The sequence below is a fragment of the Homalodisca vitripennis genome, unplaced genomic scaffold, assembly GCF_021130785.1.
Source record: "Homalodisca vitripennis isolate AUS2020 unplaced genomic scaffold, UT_GWSS_2.1 ScUCBcl_20;HRSCAF=552, whole genome shotgun sequence".
Taxonomy (NCBI): domain Eukaryota; kingdom Metazoa; phylum Arthropoda; class Insecta; order Hemiptera; family Cicadellidae; genus Homalodisca; species Homalodisca vitripennis.
In genome coordinates this window covers 225,546-249,116 of record NW_025776140.1, presented here as the reverse complement: position 1 = coordinate 249,116, position 23,571 = coordinate 225,546, and the positions used below count along the sequence as shown (strand labels likewise).

Below are 23,571 nucleotides of genomic sequence, written 5' to 3'. Positions count from 1 at the left end.
CAGGAACACTAGCTTTAATAAACACAACGTGGGAACGTATTTTGACAACCTAGAAGCTTTGTTCGCAAAAGTAGAAGTTCCTCCGTCAAGAATTTTAAATTTAGACGAGAGTGGAATAAGTACTGTGCTGGAGGCGCCAAAAGTGATTGCAGCAAGGGGAACAAAACAGGTGGGCCAAGTCGTATCAGGAGAGAGGGGGGAGCAAATAACTTTCTGTGCCGTCATATGCGCCGATGGGACTTACTTGCCACCAATTTACATTTTCCCCAGAAAACGCCCAAACTTTGCCTACATGATTGGGGCACCTGAAGGAAGCAAAGCTCTTTATTCTGATTCTGGTTGGATGACATCAGCTCTCTTTTTAGAGACGCTTAAACATATCCAAAAGGCCACAAAATGTTCTAAAGAAAACCCCGTGGTTTTAACCCTGGATAATCATGAGTCCCACATTGGCTTGGATGTGGTGATGTACAGCAGAGATCATGGCATACATATGATCACTAGCCATCCACACACAACGCACAAAAGTCAGCCGCTGGATGTAGCAGTTTTTAGTCCGTTTAAAAGGCGCTTACGTTCTGAATTCAATCTCTGGCTATCTCAACATCCTGGTCATACGATTACAATTCGAGAAATTGCTCAGCTTACTGCTAAACCATTTGTTGAATCTTTCACTGCATCTAACATCAAAAGTGGATTTCGTAAAGCTGGAATCTATCCACTCAGCCGCAGTGTGTTCACTGACAATGATTTCAAGGGTGCCAGTGTGACTGACCGTGTTATGTCATCGCAAGTAGAAGAAACCAACAACCATAATCCAGTGCCTGGTACGTCATGTGACTTTCCGTTGATGGAAAATAGCCAAAGCTCTGACGACCCACAAGGCTCACAATCATCAAACAAGCCAACTATTGACCCGAATGTACCTGGCCCATCAACGCCACAACCAGTAAATGTTAAAAGACCTACTACATTGACGCTTACTCCAGAGGATGTCATGCCTTACCCCAAATACGTTCCTAAGGGAAAGGAAAGGCGAGGCCGAAAAAAAGGTCGTTCGCGAATTCTGACTGATACTCCAGAGAAAGATGCTCTTGTAGCAGAGTTAAAAGAAAAAGAACATAAGAAAATGTTGGTGGAAAAAAGAAAACAAGAGAGGGCAGTAAAAAAGGAAAGTAAGAAGAAAAAAAACTGAGGGGGCCTGTAGAAAGCTGTATCAAGATGACTCATCTAGCAACGAAGATGAGATACAAATAAAACTAGACGATGGAGGCCTTAGTCCTGAAGACTTTTCTGAGGATGAAGAAGAACTGTTTGATTACCTTCCTGATAAAAACTATGCCACAAATGACTTCATACTGACAAAGTTTGCTTCTAAGAAGGCCATCTACCACTTTATTGGCCAAATAGAGGAGCATGTGACTGATGGTTTCATTGTGAAATTTCTCAAAAAGAACCAAAACTCTTACAAGTTTTACTTCCCAGAAAATGTTGAAGTCAGCTTTGTCGAAACCAAAGACATCGAGTTCAAGCTGCGACAACCAGATATAATTGGTGGGACATCCAGAGCAGCAAACTGCTTTGTTTTCAAGGAAAATTTGACTACTTTTAATTTCAAATAGTTTTTTACGTGTGTCTTCTGTTTTTTTCAGTTATAAAGTTTGTATATATGTTTACTTAAATATAGATGATGTTTGAAACCTATAAATGAGTTATTTTTATGTCCAATTAAACCAATTTTTAGCACTGTCCAATTGTGCCCCAATAAAAAATCATTTTGTCCAAAACTGCCCCGACGGGGCAAATTTGGACAAAATGTAGAGGTTTATAAAAAAAAAATAATCCACATAAAAGGGTGCTCAAATTATCTAGAAAATTTGTTGTGGGGTTCTAGAAGACCAACTAAACACAAGGCAAAAAACTAAAATTTTTTAACTAACAGTTTTCATAATTAGAAAAATGCATAAAGTGAAACATGAAATTACGTCCAATAGTGCCCCGGTCTCCCCTATGTGACTCTGGGAGTAGGCACTCGCTTTTCAACAAACCAAGTTTATTCACACGAAATATAAATGTGACTCGAGACTGCGAGTGGACACTCCCCTCCTTGCGAGTGCCTACTTGCAAGTAGCTACTCGATTTTATTCACACCACTCATTGTTCCTAGGCTTGTTAAAGCCTTTAATTCAACATTATCTCACTATATTGCTCATATTATTTTCTCAAAATTACTAAACGTTATAAAAAACCCAAGACCTTGCACTATTAGTACGTACAAAAAATTTGTCAATAAATGATTAATAGATGCTGGGAGAGATGTGTTTCATCAGTATTTTTCCTCAATTTACACCTAGGTATCCTGTTTTTTTTTATGTATTAATGTTAGTCTGATTGTTTGGTGAGTTTGTATAATCGTTCGAGTGCAGGCCAATGAAGGCGTGTGGTGAGTGCATGTGTGCGTGAGTGGTGTGTGTAGAGTGTGTACAGGATGTGCAGGTGTGATCCAAGTCCCTCTCTACTTATGTTGGTTAATTTTTAACTAAAGTCTTTCTGATTGCTCTTTTTTATGTAAGTTTTTTACATTACTTTTTTAAGTCTTCAAATTTTATTTGCTACATAAGTTATACTCTGTTCGAATTTTAGATTTTTTAATAACTTAATTTACTCAGGTATGCCATGCTCTGGCCTTGTATGGTTTATTTTAGAAGTTAAATCTTCTTTTTTTAATTTGTTAATAAAAATGTTCTTATTAATGTCACTTCATTCCCTTATATTGATTTAAGAATTTTGAGTGTTATTGGTAGTGCAGACTGATGAACTCGTTTCCCCACACACAGGCTGATGCCCATGTGGGGATGATTTCCTATAAAGATACTATGTATTATATTTTATTTACTCTGTATATAAATTTTGGAAATCAATCAAATAATCGTAGTTGTTGAGAGTGAATCTCAACTTGTAAGCATACACCACTATATACTAACAGAATATTAATCCTTTACACTAATCATAGATGTTGACCATGGATCTCAACTGGTAAGCATTAATCAATATATACTCTCACATGACATCTAAAGAATAAGTGATGTCAATGTTGGAAAAGATACATAACAGAATATTAATCATTTGTTTAAACTATCATGTTGTTAACTATGGATCTCAACTTGTAAGCATAAACCACTTTAAACTCACACATGACATCTAAACCATAAGTGATGTCATTTTATTACATTTTACACAACAGAGTATTAATCTTTAGTTTAAATTAAACATAGTTGTTTACCATGAATCTCAACTTGTAAGCTATAACATATGTATACCTAACAATATTTGATGTCAAAATATCATATAATACACAAATGAATATAAATTTTTACACTAATTATAGTTGTTGACTGTGAATCTCAACTTTTAGGCATAAACCACTATATGCACACATGACATGTAAACAATAAGTGATCTCAACTGGTAAGCATTAAACGATGTATACTCTCACATGACATCTAAACAATAAATGATGTCAATATTGGAAATGATACATGATTGAATATTAATCCTTTGTTTAAATTAATCATAAGTGTTAACTATGGATCTCAACTTGTAGGCATAAACCACTTTATACTCACATATGACATCTAAACAATAAGTAATGTCAATTTATTACATGTTAGACAACAGAATATTAATCCTTCGTTTAAATTAATCATAGTTATTGACTATTGATCTCAACATATAAGCAAAACCACATTAAACTCACGTATGATATCTAATCAATAAGTGATGTCAATATTTCATATGACACAATCCTAAGTTTAAATTAATCATAGTAGTAGTTATGACTGTGGATCAACTTGTAAGCATACACTACTGATAAGCATATGACATCTAAACAATAAGTGAAGTCAATATATTACGGTACATGATACAACATTTAAACAATAAATGATGTTGATATATCATATGATACATAACAGAACATTATTCCTTTATTTTAAGTTAATCATACTTGCAGTTGTTGACCATGGATCCAAAATTTCATAGGCTAAGTTTAAATTAATCATAGTTATGACTGTGGTTCAACTTTTAAGCATACACCACTGTTTAGTCGCATATGCCATCTAAAACCATAAGAGGTGTCAATAAAGTACATAATACGTAACAGAATATTAATCCTTTACACTAATCATAGTTGTTGACCATGGATCTCTCTCTACTTGTAACCATAAATCAATGTATACTCACACAACATCTAACAATAAGTGATGTCAATATTTCATAGGATACACAACAAAATATTAATCATCTGTTTAAACTAATCATAGTTGTTAACTATGGATCTCAACTTGTAAGCATAAAACACTTTAAACTCACACATGACATCTAAACAATAAGTGATGTCATATTTCATAGCTAAGTTTAAATTAATCATAGTTATGACTGTGGATCAACTTATAAGCATACACCACTATTTAGTTGCATATGCCATCTCAAACCATAAGAGGTGTCAATAAAGTACATAATACATAACAAAATATTAATACTTTCTTTTAAATTAATCATAGTTGTCGACTATGGATCTCAACTTGTAAGCATAAATCAATGTAGGCTATACTCACATGACATCCATACAATAAGTGATGTCATTTTATTACATGTTACACAACAGAGTATTAATCCTTAGTTTAAATTAAACATAGTTGTTTACCATGAATCTCAACTTGTAAGTTTTAACATCTGTATACCTAACACATGATATCTAACAATATTTGATGTCAAAATATCATATAATACACAACAGAATATTAATCTTTTACACTAATTATAGTTTTTGACTGTGAATCTCAACTTTTAGGCATAAACCACTATATGCACACATGACATGTAAACAATAAAGTATATAATACATAACAGAATATTAATCCTTTGTTTAAATTAATCATAGTTGTTAACTATGGATGTCAACTTGTAAGCATAAACCACTTTATACTCACATATGACATCTAAACAATAAGTGATATCAATGTATTACATGTTACGCAACAGAATATTAATCCTTTGTTTAAATTAATCATAGTTATTGGCTATTGATCTCAACTTGTAAGCATACATCAATGTTTCCCCCCACATGACATCTAAACAACAAGTGATGTCAATATTTCATAGGATACATAACAGAATATTAATCCTAAGTTTAAATTAATCATTGTTATGACTGTGGATCAACTTGTAAGCATACACTACTGATAAGCATATGACATCTAAACAACAAGTGAAGTCAATATATTACGGTACATGTTACAACATTTAAACAATAAATGATGATGATATATCATATGATACATAACAGAACATTATTCCTTTATTTTAAATTAATCATAGTTGTTGACCATGGATCTCTACTTGGCATAAATCAAAGTATACTCACACATGACATCTAAGAATGAGTGATGTCAATATTTCATATGATACATAACAAAATATTATTACTTTGATTTATATTAATTATAGTTGATTACCAAGGATCTCAACTTGTAAGCATTAATATATGTATACTCACATATGATATCTAAAGAATATTCACAATATGACACAATAATATGACACAACAGTATATTCTTCTTTTTTATTAATTAATCCTAGTTGTTGACCATGGATCTCTACTTGTGAGCATAAATCAATGTATACTCACACATGACATCTAAGAATGAGTGATGTCAATATTTCGTATGATACATAACAAATGTTATTACTTTGATTTGAATTAATTATAGTTGATTACCAAGAATCTCAACTTGTAAGCATTAATATCTGTATACTCACATGATATCTAAAGAATATTCACAATATGACACAACAATATGACACAACAGTATATTCTTCTTTTTTATTAATTAATCCTAGTTGTTGACCATGGATCTCTACTTGTGAGCATAAATCAATGTATACTCACACATGACATCTAAGAATGAGTGATGTCAATATTTCGTATGATACATAACAAATGTTATTACTTTGATTTGAATTAATTATAGTTGATTACCAAGGATCTCAACTTGTAAGCATTAATATCTGTATACTCACATATGACATCTAAATAAATGTTTTATATATATATATATATATATATATATATATTATATATATATATATATATATATATATATATTTATTACACAGAAACTGATATAGGGTCACCACCAGGTAAATAACATGTGTATAAATATCATATAATGGATTACAAATTTGATTAAGGCATAAAGAAATTAAGGGGACCAGGTAGTGGCGCTCGCCCATGTAAAATTTACCTTTTTTAGGTACACTTTTCTCAAAAACTAAAAGAGATATTGCAATGAAACTTTCACACTATTTTGTTTGTTGCTCTGTTAACAATAATAAGGATTTTCAAACATATATTTTTTACAACTTTTTTTTATTGATTTTTGAATTTTAAAACATTTTTTAAACATTTTTTTTTGCATAAAAGTGTTATTATTTTTTTATTTTCATGTAATAATACATCTTATTATTGTTTATTGTGATAATACAAAGAATGTGTGCAAGTTTGGTCAAATTTGGTTCAATAGTTTGCAAAATAATAGTACCAAATGACAAAAAAAACAAACTTTCGGAAAACCAACATTTAATTTTACTCTGCCCTAAAACTAACAAATGTGTATAGGCCTACCTACTTGAACATAATTAGTGTGCACCATAGCCATAGGCTGGGTTATCTGGGTCTTCCTCATTCTCAAGTATTCTACGTTTCACTGTTTTTCTGACTTCTTTTGCTTTTTTTCTATATCTTTCATGGCTTTTTCAGCTTCAAATATGCGGAGTTCATCTTGTCGCTTGAGTCCTACAACACAATTAGTTCCTGCTTGGCCACATAACTTATCAAGAACTTTTATCTTCCCAAGAGCTCCATCATTGTAACACAATATTGCATCTTGCACTCCAATTGTCAAAGTGGAAAGTCCAACAAAATTGTTTTTGGAAATCCTTGTCCAAATCATATTATTGAAGGACTCGTTTTGGTTTTGTGTCTTTCCGTGAACACATTTTTTAAATAAATTTGGGTCTGCTAAGTCTTTATATATTGGTTTTATGTGCTCCATCACAGCAATTGGTAAATTGTTAGTGGGTGTAGGGGAAACTTTAGGGGAAACAAATGGGAAACCCTACTGATATGTGTATCAGCTCAGTGCGTTCCTGCACAAAAAAATTAATATGAATTAGTGCTTAGATTTGCATATATTTGGTATAAAATTGTTCAGAAAAAGATTGGCAACAATAATAAATAATAAAAAAAAATGTTTAAATTAAAATATTTCACTACCTGGTTCCCTTAAGCACTTTCTGTCTTTCATAACAAGTATATTGACATTACTCATTGTTTGATTGTCATATGTAAATATACATGGAGTAATGACACATGTAAGTATTACTCTTTTTTATTAATTAATCCTAGTTGTTGACCATGGGTGTCAACATGTAAGTATTACTACTATGTAGTATATCAGTTTCCAGTTTAACTCTTTTGTCAAGTAAGGAATACATGCACAAATTAAGGCTCGTGCATGATACTAGGGACTCTGACATTCCCATCTATTGAACATTTCCTAATGAGATTAGAAGTGGATGGCACTAGGATATGACTTATGCCTCGGCAGAGTGAACCACAACTCTCATCAGCACGAGATTGGGATATCGGTATCGCACTCCCAGTGTGTCATGCTCTGAAACAGTGGAACAAAGAATAAGATGAGATAAAATATTCCTTCAGTCTGAAAGAAAAGACAGACAATAATGGCTTGTAAAAAACAGGAAAAAGTAGAGAATCCATTTCAGACAAAAAATCCCATAAAAGAAGCATATAAATAAATATAGAGCAAGAACATTCTCACCTCAGATACCTTGTGGTCGCCATTCACATATATACCAATTATGAGCTCCTGAAGGGTGGGTGGGGAGTGGGTGAGAATGTAGATATGGATTAGAAATTAAGAGATAATTTAATAATTTACTAAGGATATTTATTCGTGTCAAAAACCTGTCATGCAGTAACATAAGCAAAAATGAGTTTTATCTATGTATGAGGATAATTATTCTTTAGCAGTAAACACATTGTAAAGAGCAGGAATCTGTCAAGTTCTAAACTTCCAATAGTGTTAAATTACTTGACAGGTTTCTGCAAAAAACTGAAAACTTTCTTCTGGAAGATTTTGAGTTGGCTATTCTGAGGAATTTATAACACTGCACTGTTGCCAGCTATCTCTTTACTCTCTTGGACATTAACGAGCCACATTGAATATTTTTTTCATTCTGAGTTATTACCAATAGTTTATTGTGAAAATTTATAGTTTTTTGTGATAATTCAATTGATTCTATTATAGTAAAAGTCTAAGAAGTAGATAAACATCTAAAGTAAAAGGTGCAAGATGATCAGCAATGCAGTCACTTCTGACACATTTATAAGGATTTCTTTGTAGCTCTCCAATTATATTCTATAGAGTCTAAGGTATTTACAAAAGTTAGTGGACCTACGAAGTTTGTATTTAAAACATTGCTTATGTTTAAAAATACATTTTGGCCAACATCCGCATATTCATCGTCACTAACCTACTCACTATATAAATGAAATAACAGCAATGAAATTAGATGGCGTTGGTCACTTTATTATACTGCAGCCTAACAAAAATTACAGTATTTCCCATCTATAGAGGCCATTACTCAAATACCATAAATAATTTAACTTTGTTTTAATCAATTTGGAACAATAATGTCAAACTCAATTATGTTATAGACTTTTAAGATTGAATATATGTATTTCAGTACAAAATAATACAACGTTATTATTACTGTTCGAGCAATATTATACTTACAATTACTTTACAGTATAAAAATGCCCGACAACATTTAAATGGTTCTCATCATAAGTTAATTCAATTATAGTTGTGGCAACTTATCATACTGCAGTCGTTTTTTTTTTTTTTTTTTTACTTATCGAGGACATCATCATAGCCCCGTGCAGCTGCAGTATAATAAGAGGCCACCACCACAATAGAATCATAGTATACCCTTAAAAAGAGTAAAAAGTAACTAATTGTTAAAACAGTTTTGTTTGTTACATTTTATAGATACACATAACATAGATAGTTTTTAATATAACGTAATTCGTGTCAATATTTTTGTTTCTATAGTTTATAGATAATCATAAGTATGATTCTATTGTGGTGATGGCCTCTTATTATACTGCAGCCGTCCTTGCTGATGGCAGGAGGGATAACTGTTAGACCATTCAACTACTAGTGTCTTTTGTGAGATTAATTGTCTTTCGAAAACTGGGGTAGGGTACGATAAGCGGACTCGGTTTTTTATATCGAAATTGGCAAACGATATTACTTAATCATAACCATCGATACTGATTAATTATTTTCAACTATTAACTTAAAATAATCTATATTAACAGCTCCTCTGTAAGCACCCTAAAATAATACACGTAGGATAATATTTCAATTTTACATAAGTAATTCTGATTATTAAAAATGGCAGTCAATTTTAGAAAACTACACGTTGCTTTTTCATGGCTTCAACATGTTGGACTCGTACCGAAAAACCCATTAAGTTATGTGAAATTTGTGGGAAAGAAACAACTGTAACTGTAAGAGGAGTAAATATGGTCATCTTCATTTTCCTAATTGTAGTTTTAATAATTTGTTTGATCACTGTAAATATTAAATTCATATTTAAATTTAAAACATATGATTATTATTGAGGACTAGCTTATTATAGGTACTTTTATATTGATTGTCTAGGATTTGAGATGCGAATATTAGGTATCGATGACTATATTCTTCGATATAAAAAACCGGGTCCGCTTATCGTACCAACCCAAAAACTGTATTGTTCTGTTATTTTTTAAATTTAATTTTCAAGCATTTTCCTTAAAAAAAAAAAAAAAAAAAAAACAATGTCTTAGTGACTAAAGTAAAAAAAACTACCAAATTCTATGCCTAGACTACCAAACATGTAAGAACACCTAGTACATAGGTAAAAATAACATTATGACAACCCAATAACAGTGAACATACCAGCAGAAATATCCTAAAATGCTGTAGTATTTTAGACATAGCCTATACTAGGCCTATAAACACATAATATGCTAAACACATAAAATTTTACAAAAAGAATACTAACATTGATATCCATTCATTCCATTTCATATCCCAGACTGACACTAACTCAAAAATTTAGGCACTAAATTCTAAGAAAAGAATACTGCACCTTAACTTAATAACGATATAACTAAACAATGTCCTCTTTAAAAAATATTTACAAATGTATAATATTTGGAATAGAAACTCACATGGTCACTTCCAATGAATAAGTTACTTCCGGAAAACAGCATGCCTACGACTCGTTATATTTGTTTTGATTATTTATTAATACCGCTGCAATACGATTCTACACATCACAGTAGCTAATACTTTCATTTATTTTCTGAGTGAATTCGTTCTAATGTATTGCTTTCTAGTCTGCAACATTCACTATAATCAAGGTTAAAGTAACCGCAAAACAAAACTGCTTAACAATCAAACACAACACTTATCGAGTCATCCATTCCATCACGTCCATTCCGTCACGTGACGTGACTAAAGACACAATTCCTTTCAAGGCATGTTCTAATTTAAAAGACATGTAAGTAACAAGGTGGAAAAATTAAAAGACATTTCAGGAGCAAAACTATGTTACTTGTGTTCATGACAACGTATTTGTTTTATATTGCTGTGATCAGCTAACTGTCCTATTTACATGTATATATTGTGATTACATATTCTCAAAAACGCCTTATATTTAACTGATTTGAAATAAAATTTGAGGAACCCTACAATATACAACATCTTATTATTACTGCTTAACTAGTTATTGAAGGTAGGGACCGAGGATTACTATGTTCACTTTATATCACGTTTTTAATTATAATTGTTAGTTTATTACGTCTTTTCGATTCCTGTAATATTCTCAAGCGTGATTAAAAAAATTCACTTTGAAATATATCATATTAGTACAAAATATTTATGTTCATTACCGCGTAATAAAATGAGACAAAAAATTAATTAACCTATTGTGGTATTAAATGGTTATCCGCGTAAAAAACAAGTGATGAGTTTTTTCATTTCTTATAGTGCGAAATATGAATAAATGTAGTAAGACTGACCGTGAAAGGTACTTTTGAAAAAGCATTTACACTCGGAATGTATTACTGGTAAAAGATAAGTAGAATTTCTTCCAAACATATATTCAGCAACATGAGACTAAATATCTTATATTAATAAAACGAAATAATTTCTGAAGATCATCGCTTAAGGTGGCTTTTGTAAACATCTAGGAACACAGAACAAATTTCAAGATAGTATCTAGGCAGCTACATTAATTCACATTTTATACCGTGTGGAGTTACTATTTCTGAAAATGTGGAAAACGACATGATACTTCTTTACTTATTTAAGTAAAACATTATGGTTCCTGGGCTACAATAGTAACAAGAATAATATTTTTTAAATGAACATTATAAAAAAGTTTTTACACCGAAACTTAGAATTTCTAACTTTACTAGGGAAGTTCATGGAAATATCGATACTTCCATTCAGTTGGCAGTATCCATATATTAATTCACACACGTGAGTATTGTATTAGATTAATATTAGACTCTAAAACAAGCTTCGAGCTATGACCTGGTAAAGTTATAAAAGAGCTGACACGAAAAGAAAATTTTTGGCTAGTTTATTCAGCAATACTCTACGATATCAGCGTTATCTTAATCAAAGATGGTGAGACTAATATTAGTAGTTCATAAACTTGGAAAGCCATCTCCCCAACCAAGTTATCTTATTTATATAGGCTAATTTATTTTCCTTCTCTTACAGACTGAAGGGAAGAAAGGGGCAGATGAAGTAATTTCCATGCTTAATCACTACATTTTTACAAAACTTGATCCAAAAGTGAAGCATTTACACATTTTTTGTGATTCGTGTTCTGGACAGAACAAAAATTACACGCTCATTCGGTTCTGTCACTATGTCGTCAATGTATTGCAAAAATTAGACACTATTAAAGTAGTGTTTCCAATAAGGGGACATTCCTTCTTAGAATGTGACCGGAACATGGGACTAATAAATCAAAAATATGCCGCTGAGTTGCCAGAAGATTGGGTGGAGCTAATAAGGAATTGCCGCGTAAAACCTTCCCCTTTCGAGGTTGTCGAGGCAGATTTACCTCTTTTTCGCAAATGGACTGAGTTTTTTTCAAAGTTTTATACTAATAAGTGCCCCTTTGCTACACGACCTATTAGGGAAATCCGTTATCTCAAACAACACTCAAGACTTGTGGAACACAGAGCCTCCTATACTGGATATTGGCAGCTTTCTCCATTGATATCAAAACAAAATTTGAGAATGTTAAACCTTGAAGTTCACCACTATGATGATGGCTCGTTTGATCTTCCACCCCAAAGTCGCTCTGGTAAGTTAGATTTTACTTTAAATTATGCTAATAATATAGGAATACGGTAGATAGTATTCACTCTGTTGCTATACAAAATCTTTTCATTGAATAATCTTGATTATCAGAAGTACAATAATATGAACTTTATGGAAAACTATTTTTTCAGATCTTGTTCCTGTGCCAAAGCCTAAATACGATGATCTTCAGCATTTGAAACAGTTTTGTGGACCCAAAGCAAGGGAATTCTATGGTAGACTTCCACAAGAACATTAAGTACTGTGGGACATTGTTCTAATTAAAAAGAAACAAGATTTACGTATTAGTTAAGTGACTGAGTAAAGGACATTCATCTTTTTTGCTGTGTTTTTATTGTAATTTCCTTCTTTTTTTAGCTCTGTATATTTGTTTCTAATGAATATAGAATTTTAATTCATAAAATTCAACAACAAATTAAATGCCCTTCAAATAAAAATGACTAATTTAAACATTGTTCAATATATAAGGTGGTGAGGTGAAAGTAAAAGTCAAAATTCTCTGTTCTGAAAAATCGTCATAATGTGACTATCATCCTTTTTGCTTTGTGCTCTTCGATTATCAATACATGGAAGAATAAATCTGCAAGATTAATGCTAAATTGTAGGATTCGTTTACCACAACTTTACAAAATGTTAGTTACCATGTTTTACAATTCAGCAGAATATCAGTAACCATCTTTTACTTCCCAGTGCCTCAAATGTTACTTGTAATAACTCGCTTTACCAATCAACAATTGCACGTCATGCATCTAAATTACACTCGTGCACAGGACTGCAATGACACTGACGTTATAGAGATCAAAGCTTTTTTTGGATTATTATATCTAATAGGTGTGAAAAAAGCTCAGCGCTTATGTACAGATGAACCATGGTGGACTGATGGCACTGCCCCTGAAATTGTTGCCGCTACCATGTCTAAAAAAAGGTTTCACACCTTAGTGCAAGCCATCAGGTTTGATGATAAGTCTACACGTGCACAAGGAAAGCAAGTAGACAATGCTGCTGCAGTACGTGAAGTTTTTGAATGGTTTGTTAGCTTATGCAAACTTTGCTACAATGTAGGTGAAATGGCAACCATTTGTCATTGGCAACCAACTGATTTGTCAAAAGACCTGATGAAGCCACACATGATACGCCGGGGATCCATTGTAACACTGCCCACAAATCTACGGCAAACAATCAGACGTCTTACAGGTGGATCAGTAACGCCTGGACCAGTGGCACCACAAGAAAGGGGAAGTTGCGCCTTCTGTCCCAAGAGGAAGAACCGGTTCACTACTCGAATCTGCGGTACATGGAACCGGAAGATATGTGGTGACCACACCCAGATATCAACCTACATGTGTCATTCCTGAGGACAAGATACAGATTCGAATTATGAGTAATCATCACACAATAGGACTCAAAGCAGTTTTATCTTAAATTTTAGTTTAACTGTTTAAAGATAAAATAAAAATATTAATTTGTACAAAATTTAATGGCCGACTTGTACAATTAAATGTATTCAATAAACATGTATCTACTTCTATGCTTTATTTTAAATCTGTTTTAAAACCCATTCTGTCCTACTCTAAACAGGTAACATTAAAAAATGACAAATGTTACATTCGATCTAACAACGTGAGTTCTTGCGTAACTTCTTGTAGCGCGAGTTATTTGACTTCAGCAATCAATTTCGATTGTCGTTCTCAAGACCGAAATAATTCAGTGCTGCCGCCCAATACCTCTGAAGGCAGTGAATTGGCTGGGATTGACGGAATCGAGAAGGCAGTTGTGCCTACAAGCCTCAGGAGTAAGGAAAGGAAAGCAAGGCTGCATGTAAAACTCCAATCGCCGTCCGTTTTGCATTCTGAAGCAGACGATACTTCTGCTCTCACGTACTTTGAAAATGAGGCTGTCAATAGTGGGTTTGTTGAGGTAAAACACAGAAAACGCAATCCCACACAACCTCAGCGAAATGTTATGAACAGGAACAACAAATTTCTGACGGGCCGTGCGGTAGTTAATAATCAAAAGCTTAAGGCAGTTGAAAAACTTAGACATATTTTTGTTTCATGTTTTCCAGAAAATGCGGAAAGTGAAGACATAAGACAATATGTCAGTGAAAGTTGAGGTAACCAAACTGAAGAACAGGTTGCCAGGATATAGTTCTTTTAAGGCAGGTGTTCCTCTGTCCCTTTGGAAAACAGTGTCTGATGCAGATTTTTGGCCTATGGGAATCTATGTGAACCGGTTCAAGTATCAAAAGTCTTCTTTTGTGAACAAGCCTGCTGAGACTATTAGTGAGGCGAGGGAACATTTTTTAATCCCGTCCAAATCATCGGGAATTCAGACTTAGATTTAATATCAGGCATTTTCAATTATGCACTGGAACGTAAAAGGGATCGTGGACAAGACCGATGAAATTAGTTTAATACTGAGAAAGTTTAATATTGCTGTTGTTGGCGTCTGTGAACACTGGCTTACTCGAGACGACCTACATAATGTGGTGTTGTCTGGTTTTAAACTGACACGTGTCTACAGTAGACCGTCTTCAGGTAGGCCTAGAGGTGGTACTGCTATCTATATTGCGGAGGAGTTGAAATTTGATGAACTCCTGTATCTTGTTGAACTTTCGATTTCCCATGTTTGTGAGGTTGCTGCAGTCCTCACTCATGAAGTCAATGTTATTTGTTTGGAGGTTTACCGTGTACCTAATAGTAATAATTTTGATATGTTTATTGAATGTTTGTTTATTGTATTGAATGTTGTATGTCTTAGAAATAAGTCTAATGCGTCTGTTATGCTATGTGGTGACTTCAATGTTGATTTGTTGGTTGATAGTGATAATAGATCTATATTTCGCTACCTTGGTTGACAAGGTTCTAACTGACATTTTTGCTAAAATTGAGGTTTTCACACAACATAACTCAGTTTATGTTTCTCTATGTGTTACTCCGGTTTTTATTCCTCTATGTCAAATTATGACAAGATTTTACGACTGTGACAAAGTTCTATCTGCACGAAAAAATTTTTTTTTGCTGGTATGACAAGGTTCCAAGTGAATAATTTTGGTTGCATCACAGCTGTTCATATTAGGAAGAGGATGATTATTAAGGTTATGTTGTTGTGGTAATAAGAGGTTATGTTTGTAGTGGTTTTAACTCATTAGTCTAAACAGTTGTCAGCTAATTATTGATATTAAGAGACTTATTTCAGTATTTTAGTACTTAAAATGAATGATGATATGTCTGATACAAGCAGTATAAGTGATCTATTTGGTGAAAACTCAGAGGATGACTATGTACCTCCAATAACATCAGAGGACTCAGATGAGGGGTCCTTATTTTTATCCACACGCAGGTAAGGTTGTGTTTTATACTTTTGACCTATTAATAATGATAAATATAGGGTGAAATTTGTTTTTCTTTTTGTCTGGCCAATGTAAAAAATATTAAAAAAACTGTAATAATTGTCAAAAGATAATAGGCCTGGGCTCATAATTTCATTGGGTTATGATATTGGATAGATCAAGTAGGCTATCATACAGAACAACTTATTTTTATGATTATAAATACGGGTTAAAACTTAAATATCATGTAAACACTGACTGTAATAGCTTATTCCTACATTTAATTACTCGATTCGTTTGTAGATAATTTCTTCTTTTGTCAACATAGCTCCAAAACATTAGCTATAAAATATGCTATTCTGATTAGTGATTTTATTTTCAGCAAGAGAAAAATATGTCTTCAAACATGCGATGCGAGAAAAAACTTTGTTTTAATAACACAGGTTTACACACAAAATGTAACATTCATTAAATAAGGTTTTTTTGTTTATTTTTAAGTTACAAAATCCAAAACTGAAAGCATAAATAGCCTACCACGTCTCAGTTTTATGTTATAGTACCGCTGTCATAGTCATATACCATAATTTGTGTTTAAAAGCTGAAAGTGGTTGGCAGCCCTGCAGAGCAGTGGTGGGGGGCAAGATAAACATTCCTTTGTGTCTGGTGACTCACAGCAGCACAGCAGTAGTGAGCAGGTATTTTAAGAGAGAGGTTGTGTGTTCAGTTTAATTTCAACACTTCTTAAGTATTTTTTTGTAATGTCTAGTTTACGTCGAGTTTGTAAAAATCCTCCAGACAAGTTTTGTTACGTGTGTGGAAGGTACATCATTAAATCACAAGGAAGGCCTATAACTGAAGAGGTAAGAAAGGCATACTTCCTTTATTTTGGCTGCAAGGTGGGGGACCAGGATAAAAGTTGGGCCCCACATATTTGCTGCATTAGCTGTTCGGTCAACCTTATCCAATGGGCCAAAGGGAACAGAAGGTCAATGCCCTTTGCTGTTCCAATGGTTTGGCGTGAGCCTAGCAACCATTTCAATGATTGTTATTTTTGTTTGTCAAACCCTGAGGGATATTCAAAGAAGCAAAAATGTAAAATCCAGTACCCAGACGTGCCCTCAGCAATCAAGCCAGTTCCACATGGAGACGATTTGCCAATTTCCACCCCTCCAGTTGACTGGGAAAATTTTTTTATTCCCAATATTAGTGAAGATGATTGCCAGCAAATGGACAGTGAAGATGTAACTGAGCAAACAGATAACCCTAACGATCCTACCTTTGAGCCTCAGATGTCAAACGAACCAAATTTTATCAAACAAAACGAATTGAATGATCTTGTTCGTGATTTAGGCCTCTCTAAACAGAAAGCAGAACTGTTAGGATCACGACTGCAAGAATGGAATCTTCTAGCAAAAGGCACGACAGTGTCTTGCTTTAGAAAAATAAATGTACAGTTTTCAGCCTTCTTTAAACTTGAGGGTTCAATGTGTGTTTGTTTTGATGTGACTGGGCTGATGGATGAACTTGGCATTAATCATACACCGGATGAATGGCGTCTTTTTATCGATTCGTCCAAATATAGCCTAAAAGCTGTCCTATTACACAATGGTAATAAGAAGCCATCGATACCTGTTGCTTATTCTGTTATAATGAAAGAAACATACGACAACATGGCAGCCATCCTAAAGGCAATTCAATACGATGAGTACAAGTGGCAAATATGTGCAGATTTCAAAGTAGTTGCTATTCTTATGGGCCTTCAGGGTGGCTACACAAAATACTGTTGCTTCATATGCTTATGGGATAGTAGAGCGTCAGACAAGCACTACCAGCAAAAAGAATGGCCAAAAAGGTCTAACTACACGCCTGGTGATAGAAATATACTCAACATACCTCTTGTAGATCCTGAAAATATAATTCTACCACCACTGCACATCAAACTTGGATTGATAAAAAACTTTGTAAAGGCAATGAGTAGAGAAGGTGAAGGATTTGCATACCTATCCAGTTTGTTTCCTCAGCTGAGCGAAGCTAAGATCAAAGAAGGTGTTTTTACTGGTCCAGATATCAGAAAAATGATTAAAGATCCTGAGTTCGAAACAAAACTCAATAAAAAAGAGTTGGCCGCTTGGAAATTATTTGTCCAGGTTGTGAAAGGGTTTCTAGGAAATACCAAGGAGGAAAACTACAAAAAATTAGTCCAAGATCTTTTGAAAGCGTACCAATCTATGGGTTGTCGAATGTCTTTAAAAATACACTTTCTCCACTCTCACTTGGACTTTTTTCCGGAAAATCTGGGAGCCGTAAGTGACGAACAAGGCGAGAGGTTCCACCAGGACATCAGAACAATTGAAATCAGATATCAAGGCCGCTGGGATCCTTCCATGATGGGCGACTATTGTTGGTTCCTGAAACGGGAAGATTTCACACCCCACAAGAGAAAGAAGTAAAATAATAATAACAGCCTTTAGTGTCAACTTGAAGTGAAAATGTTCTTTATTCATTCACTTTAATGTATATAATAATAAACTTAAGTTTGGTTGGAACATTTCTGTCAACAATTTATTGAAAATCCCTATTCTCATAGTTGTTAAACTATACTTTTCTTAAGTTTCTTAGGATGTCTTGTATCAAAAAATCCGTACGTCCTACATACTTTTTATTGTCATTTTCGTGTTTAGCAAGGCAAAATACATAAGAAACACCTATTTTGATCAATGTTACAGAAAAAAAAATATTTTTTTGTAAACCTGTGTAATCCTCCTACAAAAACATTCACAGATGAGTCAAATTTACAAATGGATTTATATGAAAAGGAGGCAGAAATCCAGTTTTCAGAAGCTCTAATTCCTACTGAAATTGCAATACCAAGGTAACAAAATTATTATTAATACTGAATGCATATTTGACAGAATGTATTTTTTAGTAAGTTTGATACTAATTTTTATTGGAGCTGCAAGGTTTTAGATAGGTAATTTATTCATTACTAGTAAAAGTTTTATGGAACATCAATCCACATAATTATGACAAATTATCCATGTGTTTCTATAAAATTAGGCCTACTCTTTTGTGTTAACCATTTTTTTTTTTTTTTTTTTTCAGTGATGTGACCCTACCTGCAAGTAACAGTTTGACGCTTTACATACCTAAGAAAAAACCAAAGAAGGTTGTCGCAGACCCAAAAATATGGAAGTGCAATGTCAGAAAACAGAAACACCAATCGGGCGAGTCTTACATCAGTCGGAGAGGTAGGGCTGTTAGAGCCAAGGCTGTGAAAAATCATAAAGACTGCTTCAAGTGTAAGTTTAAATGCAGTACCAAAATTTCAAATAGTGAACGAGTGGAACTTCATACGTCTTACTATACTTTACCATTCAATGAAAAAAGACATTTTATAATTGCATTAACCGACAGAGTTCTAACATCAAGACCTAAGAGATCTACTACAGATAAAAAAGAGCATATTCTTTCAAATATTATTTCAATGTAAAAGGACAGAAGATTCAGGTCTGTAAGAGTTTTTATCTTGCCACGCTGGATATTTCTCAGAAACCCGTGTACAATGTACATTTGACTAAAAACCGAGAAACAAATACACCTCAGCCAGATAAAAGAGGTAAATCAAACTGTAGTCGGAGAACTCCTACTAGAACTCCTACCTACAGGTAACCCTAATTTTGCTCGGGAACACATTGAAAGCATACCAAAAGTTGAATCACATTATTGTAGGTCTAGAACAAAAAGAGAATATCTGGGATCTAATTTAATCATTTCAAAATTTATTGTATGACCTATATCTTGAAAAATGTAAGGAAACATCAACTGCCCCTGTCAAACTCTCTATGTACAACAAAATGTATGTTACAGAGTATAATTTAGGGTGCCATCAACCTAAATGTTAACCTGTTAATGAGTTTTAACTTAGTGTATACTGTGGCGGATGTTACCAGACCTAGTCTATTTGGTAATATGGGTACCTGCATTGATAATATTGCCACCACAATTCACCAAGACAGGATAATGTCTGCATGTGTTGAGCCAACGGTTGTATCAGATCATTATTCGGTTATTTTACAAACGCAACTGAACACCAAAGATAATATACAGTTAAATACTTGTAAACGCTCTCACTTGACAAGACCTATTGACAAAATTAATGTTCTATATTTTACAACCTTACTTAGAAAAATAAACTGGTTTGCTCTGTATACTCTGGGTACAGTAAATGACAAGTTTGAATATTTTTGTAGTGTATTCTTGAACATTGTAGACACGGTTTTTCCAACTAAGTTTGTGAGTAATAAAAGGAATAAGCCTCTGAGGCCTAGGTGGTATACCCAGAATCTTTCTGATCTCAAAGAACAATGCCTTAACCCATTAGTGCATAGCGTCCTAAAAATAAGACGCTTGATAAATAATTTTTTTAAGGGATATTTTAGTCTAAAAGCAATTGGAGTTGGCCCCACTGCTTCCTCTAGATACCACAGCTGAGGCAGAGCACATTATTAGTTGAGTTCAACATAACCTCAATTTGCTACATGTTGAAATGTCTCGCAACAATTTTGTTGTAACACACCAAGGGTAAGTTTATTTTATTTATATTTTATTAGATATAGTTTTGTAACTTTAACTATATTTCCTACATACTAGTAATACAATGAAATGAATGTTGCATCATAAATGTTAATACTGCAGTATTCTTACTTTCTTTGGCGATTCATTCAGCAGCGTCCCATTTTTGGGACACTATGCAACTGGGCAATCGTGAGGACCATTTCAGACCTTTATACCACATAGCTACTTTTTTATTTTACAGCTGTAGTACATTTTTTTAGTGTACTTATTTATTGTTTTTGTTCTTATAATGTTTTGTAAAATTAAAATTAACATTCCCTATGAAAATTAAGTTATAAATAAATATAGGCTAAGTTCTACAAACATGTACGTAAATACATTACGTGTAGACCTAATTTAAATTTGTTTTCAGCCTAACTGTGGAGAATATTTTGGCGGAGTTAGAAGATGATGATGATGATGGAGTCGAAAGACTAATCTACGTTGTTCCCCCGAACGAGTTTGGAGAAACCGATGTGGACAGTGATAACTCGGATGACGAACATGTAGGAAATATTAACAATCTTGGGCGCAATTTACTTCTGAGTGAATGTGAAGTTCAAACTGCTTGTTCACCTGATGAGTCTATCTTAACAGTAAATAGTTCTTGCATGAGTAATGTTCAAAGGAATGATATATCTACTGCAGGGATTGAGACTGAACGTGAGGCAACAGCTCAGGATCCACAACCAAGTAAACTTAGCATAAATTTAGTTACATCTAGTGAGTTAAGTAAAGGGATCAAAAAACGCCCCCATAAAAAACTAAGTATGCATTGCTTTAACTCAGATAGTGAGGGAAGTGACAATGAACCGACTAGAAAGAAAACTAAACGGAACAAAAATGATAGGGAGAAACATTTATCAAAAAAACAATTAGCTGCAAAAGTAAAGGAGGAAAAAATAAATCAGTGGAAAACTTCTAAACCTAATTTTGGAATGGAAACTAATTGTGAGCATTTGCCTTGCTCTGATGAGGCTATGGAGAGCCAAACGCCATTTGAATTTTTTTCATTATTTTTTAATAACGAACTGTTAGACTTGATCTGTGAGCAAAGTAATTTGTATGCTTCACAAAAAAATGTAAATTTGAATTTGACACGTGATGAACTGCTTGTGTTCTTTGGTGGACTGCTTATGTCGGGGTACGCAAAATACCCCAATAAAAGAATGTACTGGTCAAGGGACAATGATGTGCCCACTTTGTTGTCTGAAAGTATGCGTTGCAACCGCTTTGAACAAATCTTACGCTTCCTCCACTTGAATGACAACAGTAAGATTGATTCTGATAGGCTCTACAAGCTACGACCATACATAGAAATCTTGAACACCGCTTTTGCCCAACACGGGGGGCTGGATGAAAATCTTTCAGTTGACGAGAGTATGATTCCTTATTATGGTAAGCACTACTCTAAACAATTCATCAGAGGTAAGCCAATACGTTTTGGCTTCAAAAATTGGGCAATATGCTCTTCCAGTGGCTACCTTGTCAGTTTTTCAATTTATACAGGTGTTGACAAAACTCGTGAGAGTAAGTTTGGACTTGGGGGTGATGTGGTTATTGAACTATTAGAAAAAGCCAGGGTTCCTACAAACAGTGGACACAAGATTTTTATAGACAACTTTTTTACCTCAGTTCCACTCGTAAAACATTTGGCTGAGATTGGAATTTGTGTAACTGGAACATTGAGAGCTGACAGAAGTGAGTATTGTCCGTTGAAAAGTCCTCAAGATCTTAAAAAAGAACCTAGAGGGTCCTATGACTTCCGAACTACTGAGAGTACGATGTTGGTAAGATGGCATGATAATAATATCGTTACAGTGGCCACAAACCATGAAAATCTAAATGTGGGAACCACAACAAGATGGTCAAGAGAGAAAAAAGCAAAGGTACAAGTGCAACAGCCTACGGTTTTTGCCATTTATAACAAAGGAATGGGGGGAGTTGATCTCCTTGATCAAAACATTGCAACATATAGGACACGAATGCGCCAACGGAAGTGGTGGTGGCCTATATTTGTATACCTTTTCGATGCATCAGTCTCCAATGCATGGTTACTGAACAGGAAACTTCTTCCCTCTCAAGACTCCATTCCCCAACTGTTAAAATTCCGGAGAAATTTGGCTTTATTTATATTGAAAAAGTATGGAAAACCCTCTACTCAAGGGAAGATATCTCCTAAACCACTCCCAGAAGTGATACGTGACAACACTGACCACTGGCCATTGGAGAATGAAACACAGAGAAGATGTGCTAACTGTACTGGAAAGGCAAAGTTCATTTGTTCAAAGTGCAAAGTGGGACTGCATCCTAAGTGTTTCATGGACTACCATAACAGAAAGTAACATGGTAGTTCACAAAAACCTGTTGTAAATATTGATTTGTTAACTATATTTGTGCTTAGTTCCATTTTATTTACCCTCTCATGTTTTAGAATTTTATCATACAATTTGTAAATTTCGTCGAAAGACGTTTTAAATACTGTGAAATAAATATTTTCATTTTAGATGGTGTTTATATTGACATCCAAACACTTATGCATAAAATTCTTTTTTATATTGTACACATATAATGGAGAAAGATACAGTCATAGCGTAACTTAAATTTCTGCTAAAATTTCACTAATGTAGTCACAGTGCATGATGTCCTATTTATAAGACGGCTGAAATTTCACCAAGGTAGTCATTATGCATAACGTCCTATTTATAAGACGGCTGTTATTTCAAAAGTAAACTATATAAGTTTTTTTAATATATTTTTCCCATGTTTTATAAAGTGCAAATAATGCATTTAAATTAGTTTCAAGAAAAAAATTTACAAAAAAAAACTTTATGCACTAATGGGTTAAGCTAGGTTTACATTAGCATGTACATTAGCAAGTGGCGTCACTTTTACTGGCTATCAAGTGGCGAGAAAAATGGAGCGTGTAAACCTGAAATGGCGCGCCACTTTTAGTGGAGATGTGAAATGGCGCATCATTCGAGCTGACGCCATCAATATTTGTTGCGACATATATTAGTGGTGTCACTAGACAGTGGCGCTCCAGTTGATATGGCACGCCACCTGCAGTGGAACGTGTAAACAACT

The 23,571-nt window shown here is 33.8% G+C and overlaps 1 protein-coding gene across 1 annotated transcript; it reads left to right on the top strand.

The window, feature by feature from the left end:
- Positions 1-11,940: 11,940 nt before the first annotated feature.
- On the top strand, positions 11,941-12,932 carry LOC124370121. Its single transcript, XM_046828412.1, has 2 exons — positions 11,941-12,522; positions 12,671-12,932. The coding sequence occupies exons 1-2, from the start codon at positions 11,964-11,966 to the stop codon at positions 12,775-12,777; spliced, it is 666 nt and encodes a 221-aa protein (XP_046684368.1). The 5' UTR covers positions 11,941-11,963; the 3' UTR covers positions 12,778-12,932.
- Positions 12,933-23,571: the final 10,639 nt, after the last annotated feature.